This window comes from Triticum aestivum, chromosome 1B, assembly GCF_018294505.1.
Source record: "Triticum aestivum cultivar Chinese Spring chromosome 1B, IWGSC CS RefSeq v2.1, whole genome shotgun sequence".
NCBI classification, from domain to species: Eukaryota; Viridiplantae; Streptophyta; class Magnoliopsida; order Poales; family Poaceae; genus Triticum; species Triticum aestivum.
This window is the reverse complement of record NC_057795.1, coordinates 267,891,911-267,907,823: the sequence shown is the minus strand read 5'-3', so window position 1 is coordinate 267,907,823 and position 15,913 is coordinate 267,891,911. Positions and strand designations below refer to the sequence as shown.

The following is a 15,913-nucleotide window of genomic DNA, read 5'->3' as shown; positions in this document are numbered from 1 at the left end:
TGTTTCCCCTCTTTTGTGTTCTTCGTGTTCTTGGGGATTCCCCCTCCAATTCGTGAAAGATCTCCATCTAGGGTTCCACCCTACAACACAGTGCTTCAGACCTAGTCTCCATTTTATTGTCTTCACCTTTTCCTCGCATTGCCGTGTTTCAGACAGGAAAACGATTCCTGGGCGATGGGCATGAACAAGGTCCGCAAGCTCTTGAACCTTCCGGGGTTGCCCCAAACCCCGGTAGTTCCAGCTTAGGATACTCATGGCCCTTGACGAGCATTTTTGCCATTAAAACGGTTATTTTGCCCATCGTTTCGTAAGAGTATTGTTTACACTAGTGTAGTGTAAGAAAAACACTCTTACGAGACGGGGGGGATAGCATTTTTGCCATTAAAGCGGTTATTTTGCCCATCGGCGCCTTTTGGCGTGCTAGAGTCCTTTTGGCGACTCTGCTAGAGTTGCTCTTAGTTTGCAAGTGAATTTGATTTGAATTACTCCCTCCGTCCCATAATGTAAGACATTTTCTGACACTAGTGTGCTGTTAAAAAACGTCTTACATTATGGGACGGAAGAAGTATATAATACTACCACATAGTTTGTCTGCCCTACGTTTCTAAACAGAAACTGGCCTGCGACTATTCTGCGTGAAAAGCTCAGACATCTTCACGCCTCTCTTTTACATCATGTATCCATCCAAATTAACCAAGCTGTCTAGTCCTATAGCATAAACTCTGCCACTCACGGATAGCACACAGTTTAGATACAATTCTCACAACGAATCTCGGAAGGAAAAACAGGATCATATCAAAACTTTTGGTGAATATACTCTCACGGAATTTCCTGTATCAGGAGTATGTGCAGAATTGAAGCTTGGGAATTTTCAGTAAATCGTTTGCAGCCGCTGCTCTGCCACACCACTTTCTTTCTCAATGTATGAAGTCCTTAGAATATCAGGTTGAGGAGATCTTGGTGCAGGCAAATATGATGGAATGGAGTCAAACTTATGACCAGGGGAAGCAGCGGCAGCTTCAGCCATGAAGTTCTGGAAAGGAACACAGTCGTCAGGGGAGCAGAAGGCCAACAATGATGTTTGTAAGGCAAAATGTGATGCAAAAGCAACACATTTTGGAGTCCCAACATAACAGTAGTAGGACACTACAGAGCAAAAGGCAAGATGTGATAGAAAAACAAGTAAATTGGAGCCAAAACCATTTTATTATAATGGTCACAATTCAAAAATAATGATCTGTCTCTAATGCCAAAGTTCTAATTCCAAACATCAACTAAAAAAATGATGTGGTACTTTAAGTAGTGTATTTTTATGTACAAAGAGTAGCGGAAAAGCATAGCTGAAACTAACTATTAAGGAATATATTGTAGAGAAAACAAAAGAGGTGGAGAAATTTGTTGATGTTATCTAAAACCGACACTGCATCTGAACCAATTTACCCGAAAGAAACCAGTTTAGTTGAAGAAATAGTCTACCAGAAGTAGTCACCGGGCCTGTTTAGCCATGCATTCAGACCGGTCAGTAAGGATTTGAAGAAAACTAGCATGGCTTCTATTCTCAGATAGGCTGTGATCAAGAGGACTGGCTGAGCTCTAGACAGTAGACACCAAACACAGGCATCCAATTAAGAGAAGTAATTTTCAGTTTTTCAGCAAACAAAGGATTGGAAGCAGCACATTATGCTTTACATACACAACCATTGAGTGAACCACAAGTATTGCCTACCATAACAAGATGAAGTCCTACCTAAAAGATAAAGCTACACAACCATTGAGTCAACCACAAGTATTTCCCTACCATAACAAGATGAAGTCCTACCTAAAAGATAAAGCTGTTACTTAACAGAAGTACAATTTCTTAGAGAAGTAGTCACTGTTACCTTTATCAGTTGCTCTGCAGTCTGAACATCTGTTGCAGAACTTCCATTGATTTCAATAGACATTGCATCCTCCTCCAAATCGTTTATCAAGATGCTCGATCTGCTAGCGCGGCGAATGTAATCAATTCTTGCACCAGTCGGGCCAATCACGGCTTCAGCATATATAATTGGAACTTGCATCTTTTCAGTAACCTGTCAATTGTCAAATAATCCACCATCACAAACATATACTAATTATAGTTGTGAAGAAAAACAAAACATGTAGGTAAGCTTAGAAACTCTACAGCACAAACTATACAAACCTGTGCAGTGATTGCTGGTGATTTACTAGTTAATGGACGCACAAGCACATGCGAAGGTGCTTCTGGGCCACACGCAGACACACGACAGTGCAGAAGGTTTTCTACAGTGGCTGGTGGATACATCCTCAATGATTGAGATGCTTGCAGTTCATATTCACACATACCACAAGGTGTCGGTAGATCAGCAGCTGCGGATGGAGATACCCTGCTGGTATGAGATTCACTTCCATATAATGATATTCCCAGGTGTGGACGTTTTCCCATTGTAGCTGATTGACATGTCTTCCTCAGTGGATGTGCTTGGTGACCATGCACAGATATAAGGGAGCGTATTCTTTCAACAGTAGCTGATGCACCGATTGGTGAAGTTGCTCGTAACTCATATGATGTCAGGTTGTGGTGTGAACCTAATTCAATAGGAGCTGATAGGTATGTTCCCTTGGGTGGTGAAGATGTTTCTTGTCCATACACACTTATACAATGGTGTGGAGGTGTAACTGATCGATATCTTCCAAAAGAGGTAGGAGCTTCGACAGGATTCCTGCATCTCGTGTAGTAAGTTTCAGTCCATTGGGGTTCACGCTGATGATCGTCGGAATGGCAGAGTGGACTAACTGCTTCCAGACGGCCTTCGGGATGGTCACTGTAGTAAAGCAGGGGCATTCCCTCAGGATGGTCACTGTAATGACATTGGGGCATTTCCACATGTAACATCGACAAAGGCACCTGAAGATATAAGAGTTCATCTGAATCAAATATTGGGTAGGGTAGAAAGCAGTCGCAACGGATCGGATAGTCCTCTTAACACTTCGATTTTCATATTTTCGGAACAAATACGAATGCAAATACGGATGTTACGAATACGAATGCGGATCAGATGTTACTCGAATACGGAGGCATATCGGATGTTTACTCAATTCAGAACAGAAAAGAATAATAGTGACATATTAGTTAAAAGGAAATGAGTCAATAGCTACGTGACACAAAATAATCAACTTGAAACACATAATAAGTTAATGGTAGACATGTTAATGAATAAACACTACTATAATGCATAATAGTTTTTAAGTTTAATCATACAAAAAGTAAATTTGACAACTTATTAGGCTTTTATATTGGATAATTCGCATATTGGGGCTAGACTTGCTTAGATTAGCTCACGGAATTTTATTCGGATACAGATATATCCACTTCCATATCCATATTTGTGCCAAAATCCAGTACCACATTTGTATTTGTATTTGTAAAAAATAAACCCGGATATTTTTCATTTCCATTTTAGTTTGGACGTGGATGTTTCGGATACGAATATGCATTTTCTCGAATACAATTGTCGGATATTTCGGATTATCCACTACCACTTCCCACCCTTAAAGAATCTACTATAACTTTCGATGGCTGTTACAAGAATAATGTTCAAAACAGTGCCAACTACTTACATGAGGGTCAAACAATGGGATAACACTTCGATCAACCAGGTACTTCCTCAAATGAGAAGCAACAAGTTCCAAAGCCTTCCGCACGCGTGCAGGTTGTCCCCATATTTCAACAATCCTATCTTCTTCAATTGCAACAGGCGGCAAGTCACAATCTGCATGGTCAAAGCACACAAGGAATGACATACTGGCTAAAGGACACTGGATGCTGGAACAATAAACCCCAGAATAACCAACGAAATAAATACTCCCTCCGTTCATAAATAAGTGACGTGGTTTTAGTTCAATTTTAAAAAGATAGTATATAATCCAAAGGACATCAACTGAAAGAATGGCATACTGAAACTGCTTATCATCGTATCGAAAAGATAGTAACTCGAGGTAATAGCAACTTTCTGTTAAAATAAAAGTGAGCTCGGCATAAGGGTGAAACCCACTTTTGGCTAAATGATGGATGCAGTGGAAAACTTAATTCATCTCATTTTTAACAGATGATGCATTCTCTTATTTAGTGAACTCATTGTAGAAACAGTTTCCTGCCGTACCATTCATGGGCAATCTTTTGGTGATAGGTGCATATGACTACAGTACTAACACACACAAGTCAAGCAAATCAGTTACACAAAAATCAAAGGATACATGATTGGATGGTTGGTAGGACTTAGAATTTGAAGTACATATTGTACTCTATCGAAACCCTCTACATGTAGATGAATACAGGTGCAAATTATATAAGTAGCGTCTTGGTCTACATTGATTGAACTATCTTCTTCTGCCTTCAGTAGCAACTTGACTGATTTCTCCATAACCAAACTAATAGGGAAGCAAGCCCAACAGTTTCAAGTAGCACACATATACATGATTGAGGCACAAACCATTACTACAGCTACACAACATTTCAGAACTGCTTTTCAGCCTATGATTGACATATGCAACCTTGTTTGAGAAAATATACTAATGTAAAAGCAACAAAACATCATATGTTTTCCAAATTTCAGCTTTGCGCAAACTAAATAACTATATGGTTAAGCCACAATTCATGTTCCTTATTGACAGACATTAACAGTTTAACTCCATAAGTGCATATCATCCACAGAATCACATGTATACTAGTACATTATGACAAATCAATGATATGGATACAAGGAAGCAGTGGATGTGGATAAGTGAGCTTACAGGTAGACCAGAAAAAATAACATACCAAGGACATAAATGTTAGTTTTGGAAGCTTCCTCGATAGAATATATCATCAAACCTTGCTCCCCAATAAGGCTCACTGCCTGTTCACTTGGTATAAGGATCCGTGCCACAACTGTACTATCAGATCCCATGTTTAAGCCATCATCATAAATTATGTGCTGATATACTCTCAATAGTGCATCCATGGCTGGAGGTATTAATTCATCTGGTTGCTCCTTTGCGAAAATGATAACCTTTCAATGAAAAAGATGAAATGATTTTTTAGGACAACTGAAAGACGAATCATGTCTCCTTTCCATAAACTGAAGTCCATCAGCTTTAGGACCACTGTATTGCAAAACATGCCTTCTTCCATATGCTGATATACACTAAGAAAGGAAAATAAGTAAAGAATGTGTGGTATAAAACCCAAAAAAGGCAAGATGCAGTATTGATGGAATACTAAGCATTAAGTTAAAGAACTATTAAATCCGTAGCAGCCAGTTCCCTGCTAGAGTGCAACATACTAGTGTTAACACAGCATGCTGAAAAAAATAATGTCCACATCTCCATGTGAATTACTAGTTGATTGTTAAGCCAAGACAGATGGGGCCAGAAATTTAGTGTAAACAGGTCTAAATATCGAAAAAAAGGCTTGGTTGCAACGGAAAATAACGAAAGGTATATATGGACAACGAACACCTATGTCAACAATTAAGAAAATTCTACCATATTTTAGACATAAAAAGAATACAAAGGTGTGTTTTCCAATTAATTAGGTTAAATCCTTAGGTTGATCAAAAAGTACAGAGTAGAAACAAGATATCTGTTCAATCAACAACTTACAGCTCTTTCTGCCCCCGCAAGATGACCACCTATTATACGGATACATGCTTTTGTTTCCTCACACAGTCTTCTAACCCTCTCTCCTTTGTAACCAATTATCGGACCGAGCTTTGTAGCAGAAATTAGCATCCTGAAGACTGTAGTTCCAGGCCAATCAGGGTACCTATTTTCACCAGCAGAGCAAGTGGTATCGCCACCAGGGCCTACATCATCAGTACTGTCTTGTCCCGTAACAGTCCCGAGAGCTTCCTTCTGAGATTTCCTGACCATTTGAGTAACCCACCGCTCTGCTGAATTTCTCTGCATCTCAGTCATTCCCACCAAGCACTGAAGCATCACAACAGAACAAATACAATAGTGAAAAACTGTGTGCACTTTAGCTATTCTCAGTAGCACTGAAGCATCACAACATAAAGTGATGAGGGCATCCCTAGCTCTTTACCATCTTCTCACGTTGCTGATCAAGTCACTATAACTTAATGATCCATGTATTGGACCAATAACAAGAGCACGTGCCAACAGGAGTGGACCCAGCGAAAAAAAGACCTGGTGTCTCACATGTAAATCACTAATTTTCCACACTTAAATATGGGGTGTCACACACTGTACTATGCATGGCATATAGCAAGGAAATTTCTTGGACCCGGTGTCCTGTGCACCCCTATGGTTGAACCTGGGTACGCCCCTGCGTGCCAAGTTACTATCACAACAGGTGAATTCTCTCTTATTGATTTTGACAATTTAAATGATGAGGACTTTATACTGTATAAATCCCACAAGATGGAAACACGATATTCCCTTTCAGATTCGGATTGACTGCCAGAAACTCCAAAATTGAAATAGGTGCAGAATGTGTATGCGTGCTTCAAATAGGGCAAATAAATACAATTTGGATCCCCTAAAAAAAATACAATTTGGAAAGCTGGATCTGTGTGCTTTCCAAACTGTATGCTGCCAGCCTTTGATTCGAAGAGATCGAGTAGGTATCTTCAAAAGAATACGTCGGTGCTATCTGAGTTTCCAAACAGAGTCATATGAGTTAGGAAAGTTATAGCTCGGTTTGTTTTTGACTCCAACCTTTGAGCATCCAGAAGTCTTTATATACCCTTGTAAGTCGTGGCTTGGAGGTCAGACCACGTTTAAGACTATTGTAAAACTCCAGAGAACTGCGACAAACATTCATCTGAATTCCTATACACCAAGTTCATTTCAACAGGGTGCATTTGCTACTGAAAATTCGGGCATCATCTGTTGTTCCGCTGGGAACTAGGAACTGCTTGTGCTCAGAGGATCCTTACGCAAGTGTGTGGTGTTGCAAATTTCTGTCGGGTTGCAAATCGTTGCATCTGGCAACAAGTGAATAGCCGAAGAAATTGCAGAATTACACAAGTTATCTACGTCGGTCTCTGAGAACGTCGGGTCATCCCGTATGATAAAGACAAATACAATAATGAAAAAACTTGTGCATTTCACACATTCCCACTAGCACAGATAGAAAAGCACAACCATAAAAACGAACCTAGGAATAAATGGTTCACAGCTAGTAGGATTTTCCTGTTAAGCTAAATCACATTCTACCGAGATAAAGACTGAAATCAAGAACTCAGGCATAACAAAGAATGCAGGAACAAGTACATAACTTGCAGACAGCCACCCCCCCCCCCCCCCCCCCCCCCACACACACACACACAACGGAGACACAATTGCTAGTACAAGATTACGATTAAATCGAAGCACACGCCAAGCTGATAAAGGTCTAACACAGCTCGATCTCAAGCAGCAGCGTGCCAGCACTATGGGAACAAGCTTTTTTGAGAATCCTATGGGAACAAGCTTAAAACCCCACACTCTAAAGGCAACGATTATACCAAACAAGGGGACTCCTTCTGGCATCAGAATCTCGCAACTAAGCCGACCTTCCGCGACTCGTCCCCCAGAACGGAGCTCTGTGATTCCCGCGAGGAAACCGAGACCACACCGTAGCGCCCTGTAGGCCTGCTGCGCTAGCCATGCCAATCAGAGGACGCGCCGCACGGACTCGAGAGGGGCGAGAGCGGGGAAGGGGACGATACCTTCAATCAGCGGCCGGCGGCGCGGTCAGCGCCCCGTCGGCGGGGGCGTGGAGCTCGTGGGTGGCGACCCCGGAGCAGGAGGGAGAGGGTTTGGGGTTTAGAGTTGGTGGGGCCGGGAAGGTTTTGGGTAGGGACCCACATATGCAAAGTTCCTTTTTTAAAATGATTAGATAATGGCCGGTGGGCTGTGCAACGGGTCCGTTCAAAAAAGATTGTTGTGGATGACATTTTGCGAAAACCACCTCCAGTTTTTTCTAACAAACGAAGCAGCCCGCACCGCTCCCCCCCCCCCGGTCATCCTCTCCCGCTCGATTCGGCGACGACGACATCCTCTTCGCCGGCCGCCTGCTCCATTTGCCTCGTCGCGCGCTTCTCCACCTCATCTCGCTGCCTTTCTTTGTCCACACCAACCTGATCCCAACGAGGAGGGAGATCAAGAGGAAAGGGATCCCCTTCTCTACAAAGCACGCGATTTGCCAGCTCTGGCGGCGCCGCTCATGTCTTGGAGGCGCGGCGTGTAGAAGAGCGCTACTACCACTGTTGCCCTCTAGTGTCCCACCTTCACAGTCGAGCAAGCCACCGCCTTTTCAGTCTGCGACCCTTCTTTCCCGTCTTGTTCATGGCGACAGACCAAGGGCAGTATGGGCGTCCACTTTGTCTCGGCGGCATCCACTTCGTCTCGTACCCTGGCAGTCTTCTTCACCCCTCATGTTTGACGTCGTCCAGGATTCTTCCCCTGCTTCTACAAGCCCATCAATGGTTGTTGCTGCTGGTGAGAGCTCTCTTCTCTTGGCGTTTCTCAGAATTGCCGACGGCATGTCCTGGTAGTTCCTTGACTTGGAAGTAGAGATTAGCATCAACATCATAATAACAATCTTTACAGATGTGTGGCACACCTACACAACTTGAAAGAAAGCAAAAGGGGCAATATTATTGTTGTCAGTTAAGATCAACTTTTATATCGGAAAGCGATTATCATAAGCACTAGATAGAGACCTCCCAACAGACTCATAATGCAGGGATTAACACTGATAATGCACCAATGATGTGACGCCCCGACTTAATCATGCACTAATCATACATGCAAATGTGCACGATCAAGATCAAAGACCCACGGGAAGATATCACAACACAACTGATGCGGAGCATCCTACGGTCATCCCCATGGACCTACCATCGTCTCACCAAGTGCCAAGAGGACCCATGACACGAGCACGAGCTAGAGCTCTCTAGACCGAGGTGACTTCTTTCCTTAGTGATATCTCATTCGATCCTCTCGAGACATGGCTACTACCTAAGTCCGGAATGTTGTGCATGATTAGGTACCAAGAGAACCCTCCCGAGGATGCACATGAAGATGGTCAAGCTCCCAAGTCCACGGATGAAGAGTGTAAGGGCATATTTATCCCTTAGTAGTTTTGGTGATTGATGACAATGCTTTTGTGGACTAATCGTGTGCTTTGAGCATTTCAGATATATCATATCTAAACACAAGACGATTTGGCGCCCCTTGATACGTCCATTTTGCATCATGCTTTTATATAATTATTTATTGTATTATGGGATGTTATTTCATGTTATGTCACAATACCTATGGCTATTCTCTCTTATTTTACAAGATTTACATGAAGAGGGAGAATGCTGGCAGCTGGAATTTTGGGCTGGAAAAGGAGCAAATATTGGAGACCTATTCTGCGCAACTCCAAAAGTCCTGAAACTCCACGGAATATCTTAAAATAAATAAAGAAAAATCGTCGCCAAAGATGAAGGCCAGGGGGCCCACACCCTGCTCACGAGGGTGGGCCCCCCTAGGGCGCGCCTCCCTACCTCGTGGGGCCCCCAGGTGGCTCTCCGACGCCCATCTTCTCCTATATGAAGTCTTTCGATGAGAAAAAAAACAGAAGGCAACCTTTCGGGACGAGACTCCGCCGCCACGAGGCGGAATCTTGGCGGAACCAATCTAGGGCTCCGGCAGAGCCGTTCTGCCGGGGACACTTCCCTCCGGGAGGGGGAAATCATCACCGTCGTCATCACCAACGCTCCTCTCATCGGGAGAGGGCAATCTCCATCAACATCTTCACCAGCACCATCTCATCTCCAAACCCTAGTTCATCTCTTGTATCCAATTCTTGTCTCCAAGTCCGGGATTGGTGCTAGTAGGTTGCTAGTAGTGTTGATTACTCCTTGTAGTTGATGCTAGTTGGTTTATTTGGTGGAAGATCATATGTTCAGATCCTTTATGCATATTATTACCCCTCTGATTATGAACATGAATATGCTTTGTGAGTAATTACGTTTGTTCCTAAGGACAAGGGAGAAGTCTTGCTATTAGTAGTCATATGAATTTGGTATTCGTTTGATATTTTGATGAGATGTATGTTGTCTAGCCTCTAGTGGTGTTATGTGAACGTCGACTACATAACACTTCACCATTATTTGGGCCTAGAGGAAGGCATTGGGAAGTAATAAGTAGATGATGGGTTGCTAGAGTGACAGAAGCTTAAACCCTAGTTTATGCGTTGCTTCGTAAGGGGCTGATTTGGATCCATATGTTCCATGCTATGGTTAGGTTTACCTTAATACTTTTGTTGTAGTTGCGGATGCTTGCAATAGAGGTTAATCATAAGTGGGATGCTTGTTCAAGTAAGAACAGCACCCAAGCACCGGTCCACCCACATATCAAATTATCAAAGTACCGAATGCGAATCATATGAGCGTGATGAAAACTAGCTTGACGATATTCCCATGTGTCCTCGGGAGCGCTTTTCCTATTATAAGAGTTTGTCCAGGCTTGTCCTTTGCTACAAAAAGGATTGGTCCACCTTGCTGCACTTTATTTACTTTTGTTACTTGTTGCTCGTTACAATTTATCTTATCACAAAACTATCCGTTACCACTTATTTCAGTACTAGCAGAGAATACCTTGTTGAAAACCGCTTATCATTTCCTTCTGCTCCTCGTTGGGTTCGACACTCTTACTTATCGAAAGGACTATGATAGATCCCCTATACTTGTGGGTCATCAAGACTCTTTTCTCGCGCCGTTGCCGGGGAGTGTAGCACCTTTGATAGGTGGAATTTGGTAAGGAAAAATTTATTTAGTGTGCCAAAATTTTCTGTCACTTGTTACTATGGAAAGTAATTCTCTGAGGGGCTTGTTCGGGGTATCTTCACCCCGTCCAGTAGAGCAAAGAGTTGCTCCTCAACCTACTGAACCTACTGAACCTATTGAAAATGAAACTCCTTTTGAAATTCCTTCGGGTATGATGGAAAAACTGCTAGCTAACACTTTTACAGGAGATGGAACAAAGCATCATGATGAACATCTACTCTATGTGGATGAAGTTTGTGGACTATTTAAGCTTGCAGGTATACCCGATGATGTTGTTAAGAAGAAGGCCTTCCCTTTATCTTTGAAGGGAGACGCATTGACATGGTACAGGCTATGTGATGATATGAGATCATGGAACTATAAAAGATTGAAATTGGAATTTCATCAAAAGTATTACCCTATGCATCTTGTTCATCGTGATCGCAATTATATATATAATTTTTGCCCTCGTGAAGGAGAAAGCATCGCTCAAGCTTGGGGGAGGCTTAAAACAATGTTATATTCATGCCCCAATCATGAGCTCTCAAGAGAAGTAATTATGCAAAGTTTTTATGCTCGGCTTTCTGATAACAATCGCACCATGCTCGATACTTCTTGTGCTGGCTCTTTTATGATGAAGACTATTAAATTTAAATGGAATTTATTGGATAGAATTAAACGCAACTCTGAAGATTGGGACCTCGACGAAGGTAAGGAGTCAGGTATGACACCTAAGTTTGATTGTGTTAAATCTTTTATGGATACCGATATTTTCCGTAAGTTTAGCACTAAATATGGACTTGACTCTGAGATAGTAGCTTCTTTCTGTGAATCTTTTGCTACTTATGTTGATCTCCCCAAGGAGAAGTGGTTTAAATATCGTCCTCCCATAGAAGTAAAATTAGTTGCACCTATTAAAGTTGAAGAAAAGACTGTCACTTATAATGATCCTATTGTTCCTACTTCTTATGTTGAGAAACCACCTTTCCCCGTTAGAATGAAGGATCATGCTAAAGCTTTAACTGTTGTTCGTAAAAGCAATATTAGAACTTATACACCTCCTGAGCAAGTCAAAGTAGAACCTAATATTGCTATTGTTAAAGATCTCTTGTCTGATAATATTGATGGGCATGTTATTCAATTCCGTGGTGAAACTGCTAGAATTGCTAAACCTTGTGCTAGAGATAAACATAGACTTGTGGTAGGCGTGCCTGATATTTCTGTTAAAATAGGAGATCATTGTTATCATGGCTTATGTGATATGGGTGCTAGTGTTAGTGTTATACCTATCACCTTGTATGAAGAAATTATGCACAATATTGCACCTGCTGAGTTAGAAGATATTGATGTGACAATTAAACTTGCCAATAGAGATACTATATCTGCAATAGGAATTGTTAGAGATGTTGAAGTCTTGTGTGGAAAAACCAAATATCCCGCTGATTTTCTTGTTCTTGGTTCTCCACAAGATAGCTTTTGTCCCATTATATTTGGTAGACCCTTCTTGAATACTGTTAATGCTAAGATAGACTGTGAAAAGAATGTTGTTACTATTGGCTTGGATGATATGGTTCATGAGTTTAATTTCTCTAAATTTAGTAAACAACATCATGAGGAAGAATTGCCTAGTAAAGATGAGATTATTGGTCTTGCTTCTATTACCGTACCTCCTAGTGATCCTTTAGAACACTATTTGCTAGACCATGAAAATGATATGTTCATGAATGAAAGAAGGGAAATAGATGAAGTATTCTTTAAACAGGAACCTATTCTGCAACACAATTTGCCTGTCGAAATCCTAGGGGATCCTCCTCCACCCAAGGGTGATCCCGTGTTTGAGCTTAAACCGTTGCCTGATAATTTGATGAAAAGAAAATATATCATGTCATTATCAGTGCTAACCTTTCAGAGCATGAAGAAGAAAGATTATTGAAAACTCTGAAGAAGCACCGTGCCGCTATTGGATATACTCTGGATGATCTTAAGGGCATCGGTCCCACTCAATGTCAACATAAAATAAATTTGGAAGCGGATGCCAAACCAGTTCGTGGTCCTCAACGACGTTTGAATCCTAAAATGAAAGAAGTGGTAAGAAAGGAAATACTCAAGCTTCTGGAGGCAGGTATAATTTATCCCGTTGCTGATAGTCAGTGGGTAAGTCCTGTCCATTGTGTCCCTAAGAAGGGAGGTATTACTGTTGTCCCTAATGATAAAGATGAATTGATTCCGCAAAGAATCATCACAGGTTATAGGATGGTAATTGATTTTTGCAAATTAAATAAGGCTACTAAGAAAGATCATTACCCCTTACCTTTTATTGATCAAATGCTAGAAATATTATGCAAACATACACATTATTGCTTTCTAGACGGTTATTCTGGTTTCTCTCAAATACCTGTGTCGGCTAGAGATCAATCAAAGACTACTTTTACATGCCCTTTTGGTACTTTTTCTTATAGACGTATGCCTTTCGGTTTATGTAATGCACCTGCTACCTTTCAAATATGCATGATGGCTATATTCTCTGACTTTTGTGAAAAGATTTGTGAGGTTTTCATGGACGACTTTTCCGTCTATGGTTCCTCTTTTGATGATTGCTTGAGCAATCTTGCTCGAGTTTTGCAGAGATGTGAAGAAACTAATCTTGTCTTGAATTGGGAAAAGTGCCACTTTATGGTTAATGAAGGTATTGTCTTGGGGCACAAAGTTTCTGAAAGAGGTATTGAAGTTGATAAAGCCAAGGTTGATGCTATTGAAAAGATTCCATGTCCCAAGGACATCAAAGGTATAAGAAGTTTCCTTGGTCACACTGGATTTTATAGGAGGCTCATTAAGGACTTCTCAAAAATTTCTCGGCCTCTGACTAATTTATTGCAAAAAGATGTACCATTTGTCTTTGATGGTGATTGTGTAGAAGCATTTGAAATACTTAAGAAAGCATTAGTCTCTGCACCTATTGTTCAGCCACCTGATTGGAATTTACCCTTTGAAATTATGTGTGATGCTAGTGATTATGCTGTAGGTGCTGTTCTAGGGCAAAGAGTTGATAAGAAAATAAATGTTATCCATTATGCTAGTAAGACTCTAGACAATGCTCAAAGAAATTATGCTACTATCGAAAAGGAACTTTTAGCAGTTGTATTTGCTTGTGATAAATTCAGACCCTATATTGTTGATTCTAAAGTAACTATTCACACTGATCATGCTGCTATTAAGTATCTTATGGAAAATAAAGATGCAAAACCTAGACTTATTAGATGGGTTCTCTTGCTGCAAGAATTTGATTTGCATATTGTTGATAGAAAAGGAGCTGAGAACCCTGTTGCAGATAACTTATCTAGGTTAGAGAATGTTCTTGATGACCCACTACCTATTGATGATAGCTTTCCTGATGAACAATTAAATGTCATAAGCACTTCTCATAGCACTCCATGGTATGCTGATTATGCTAATTATATTGTTGCTAAATTTATACCACCTAGCTTCACATACCAACAAAAGAAAAAGTTTTTCTATGATTTGCGACATTACTTTTGGGATGACCCACATCTTTATAAAGAAGGAGTAGATGGTGTTATTAGAGTTGTGTACCCGAGCATGAACAGGAACAGATCCTACGCAAGTGTCACTCCGAAGCTTATGGAGGACACCACGCTGGAGATAGAACTACGCATAAGGTATTGCAATCCGGTTTTTATTGGCCTACTCTCTTCAAGGATGCCCGTAAGTTTGTTCTGTCTTGCGATGAATGTCAAAGAATTGGTAATATTAGTAGACATCAAGAAATGCCTATGAATTATTCACTTATTATTGAACCATTTGATGTTTGGGGCTTTGATTATATGGGACCTTTTCCTGCCTCTAATGGATATACACATATTTTAGTTGTTGTTGATTACGTTACTAAGTGGGTAGAAGCTATTCCAACTAGTAGTGCTGATCATAACACCTCTATTAAAATGCTTAAGGAAGTTATTTTTCCGAGGTTTGGAGTCCCTAGATATTTAATGACTGATGGTGGTTCACATTTTATTCATGGTGCATTCCGTAAAATGCTTGCTAAATATGACATTAATCATAGAACTGCGTCTCCATATCACCCGCAGTCTAGTGGTCAAGTAGAATTGAGCAATAGAGAGCTCAAATTAATTTTGCAAAAGACTATTAATAGGTCTAGAAAGAATTGGTCCAAGAAATTGAATGACGCATTATGGGCCTATAGAATTGCATATAAGAATCCTATGGGTATGTCTCCGTATAAAATGGTTTATGGAAAAGCATGTCACTTACCTCTTGAATTAGAACATAAGGCATATTGGGATATTAAAGAGCTCAACTATGATTTCAAACTTGCCGGTGAGAAGAGGTTATTTGATATTAGCTCACTTGATGAATGGAGAACCCAAGCTTATGAAAATGCCAAGTTGTTTAAAGAAAAAGTTAAAAGATGGCATGACAAAAGGATACAAAAGCGCGAGTTTAATGTAGGTGATTATGTGTTGCTATACAACTCTCATTTAAGATTTTTTGTAGGAAAACCTCTCTCTAAATGGGAAGGTCCCTACATTATTGAGGAGGTCTATCGTTCCGGTGCCATAAAAATCAACAACTTCGAAGGCACAAATCCGAAGGTGGTAAACGGTCAAAGGATCAAACACTATATCCCAGGTAATCCTATAAATGTTGAAACCAATATTATTGAAACCGTAACCCCGTAGGAATACATAAGGGACACTTTCCAGCCCGTTTCAGACTCCGAAAAGGAATAGGTATGTGGTACGGTAAGTAAACCGACTCCAAAACAACTTTTAAGGCAATATTTCTCCGTTTTGGAATAGTTAGAAAAATAGAAAAATAAGTAGCAGTTCGGGAAGGACACGAGGCCTCCACGAGGGTGGAGGGCGCGCCCTACCCCCCTGGGCGCGCCCCCCTACCTCGTGAGCACCTCGTGTGCCCTCCGGACTCCATTTCCTTGCACGATATGTATTTTGGTCGGTAAAAATTCATTATATATTCTCCCGAAGGTTTTGACCACTGTATCATGCAAATATCCTCTGTTTTTGTTTCGAGTTGCTCCGTTGCAGATTTAGAGCACCATGACTCCTCCC

At 41.1% G+C, this 15,913-nt stretch overlaps 1 protein-coding gene across 1 annotated transcript; it reads right to left on the bottom strand.

Moving 5' to 3' along the window:
* Positions 1 to 592: 592 nt before the first annotated feature.
* Positions 593 to 7,843, bottom strand: LOC123118996 (RNA-binding KH domain-containing protein PEPPER). Its single transcript, XM_044538631.1, has 7 exons — positions 7,716 to 7,843; positions 5,644 to 5,970; positions 4,820 to 5,051; positions 3,622 to 3,773; positions 2,183 to 2,908; positions 1,881 to 2,072; positions 593 to 1,033 (listed from the first exon to the last, which is right to left on the bottom strand). The coding sequence occupies exons 2-7, from the start codon at positions 5,956 to 5,958 to the stop codon at positions 872 to 874; spliced, it is 1,779 nt and encodes a 592-aa protein (XP_044394566.1). The 5' UTR covers positions 5,959 to 5,970; positions 7,716 to 7,843; the 3' UTR covers positions 593 to 871.
* Between the last annotated feature and the right edge of the window lie 8,070 nt (positions 7,844 to 15,913).

Bases quoted from the DNA above. Each gene is read 5' to 3' on its own strand.
- LOC123118996 (XM_044538631.1), bottom strand. From the start codon at position 5,958: ATGACTGAGATGCAGAGAAATTCAGCAGAGCGGTGGGTTACTCAAATG. The intron at 5,052-5,643 runs GTAAGTTGTTGA...TTTCATTGAAAG, and splicing joins TTGCGGGGGCAGAAAGAGCT to GTTATCATTTTCGCAAAGGA. The intron at 1,034-1,880 runs GTAACAGTGACT...GTTCCTTTCCAG, and splicing joins CTGCAGAGCAACTGATAAAG to AACTTCATGGCTGAAGCTGC.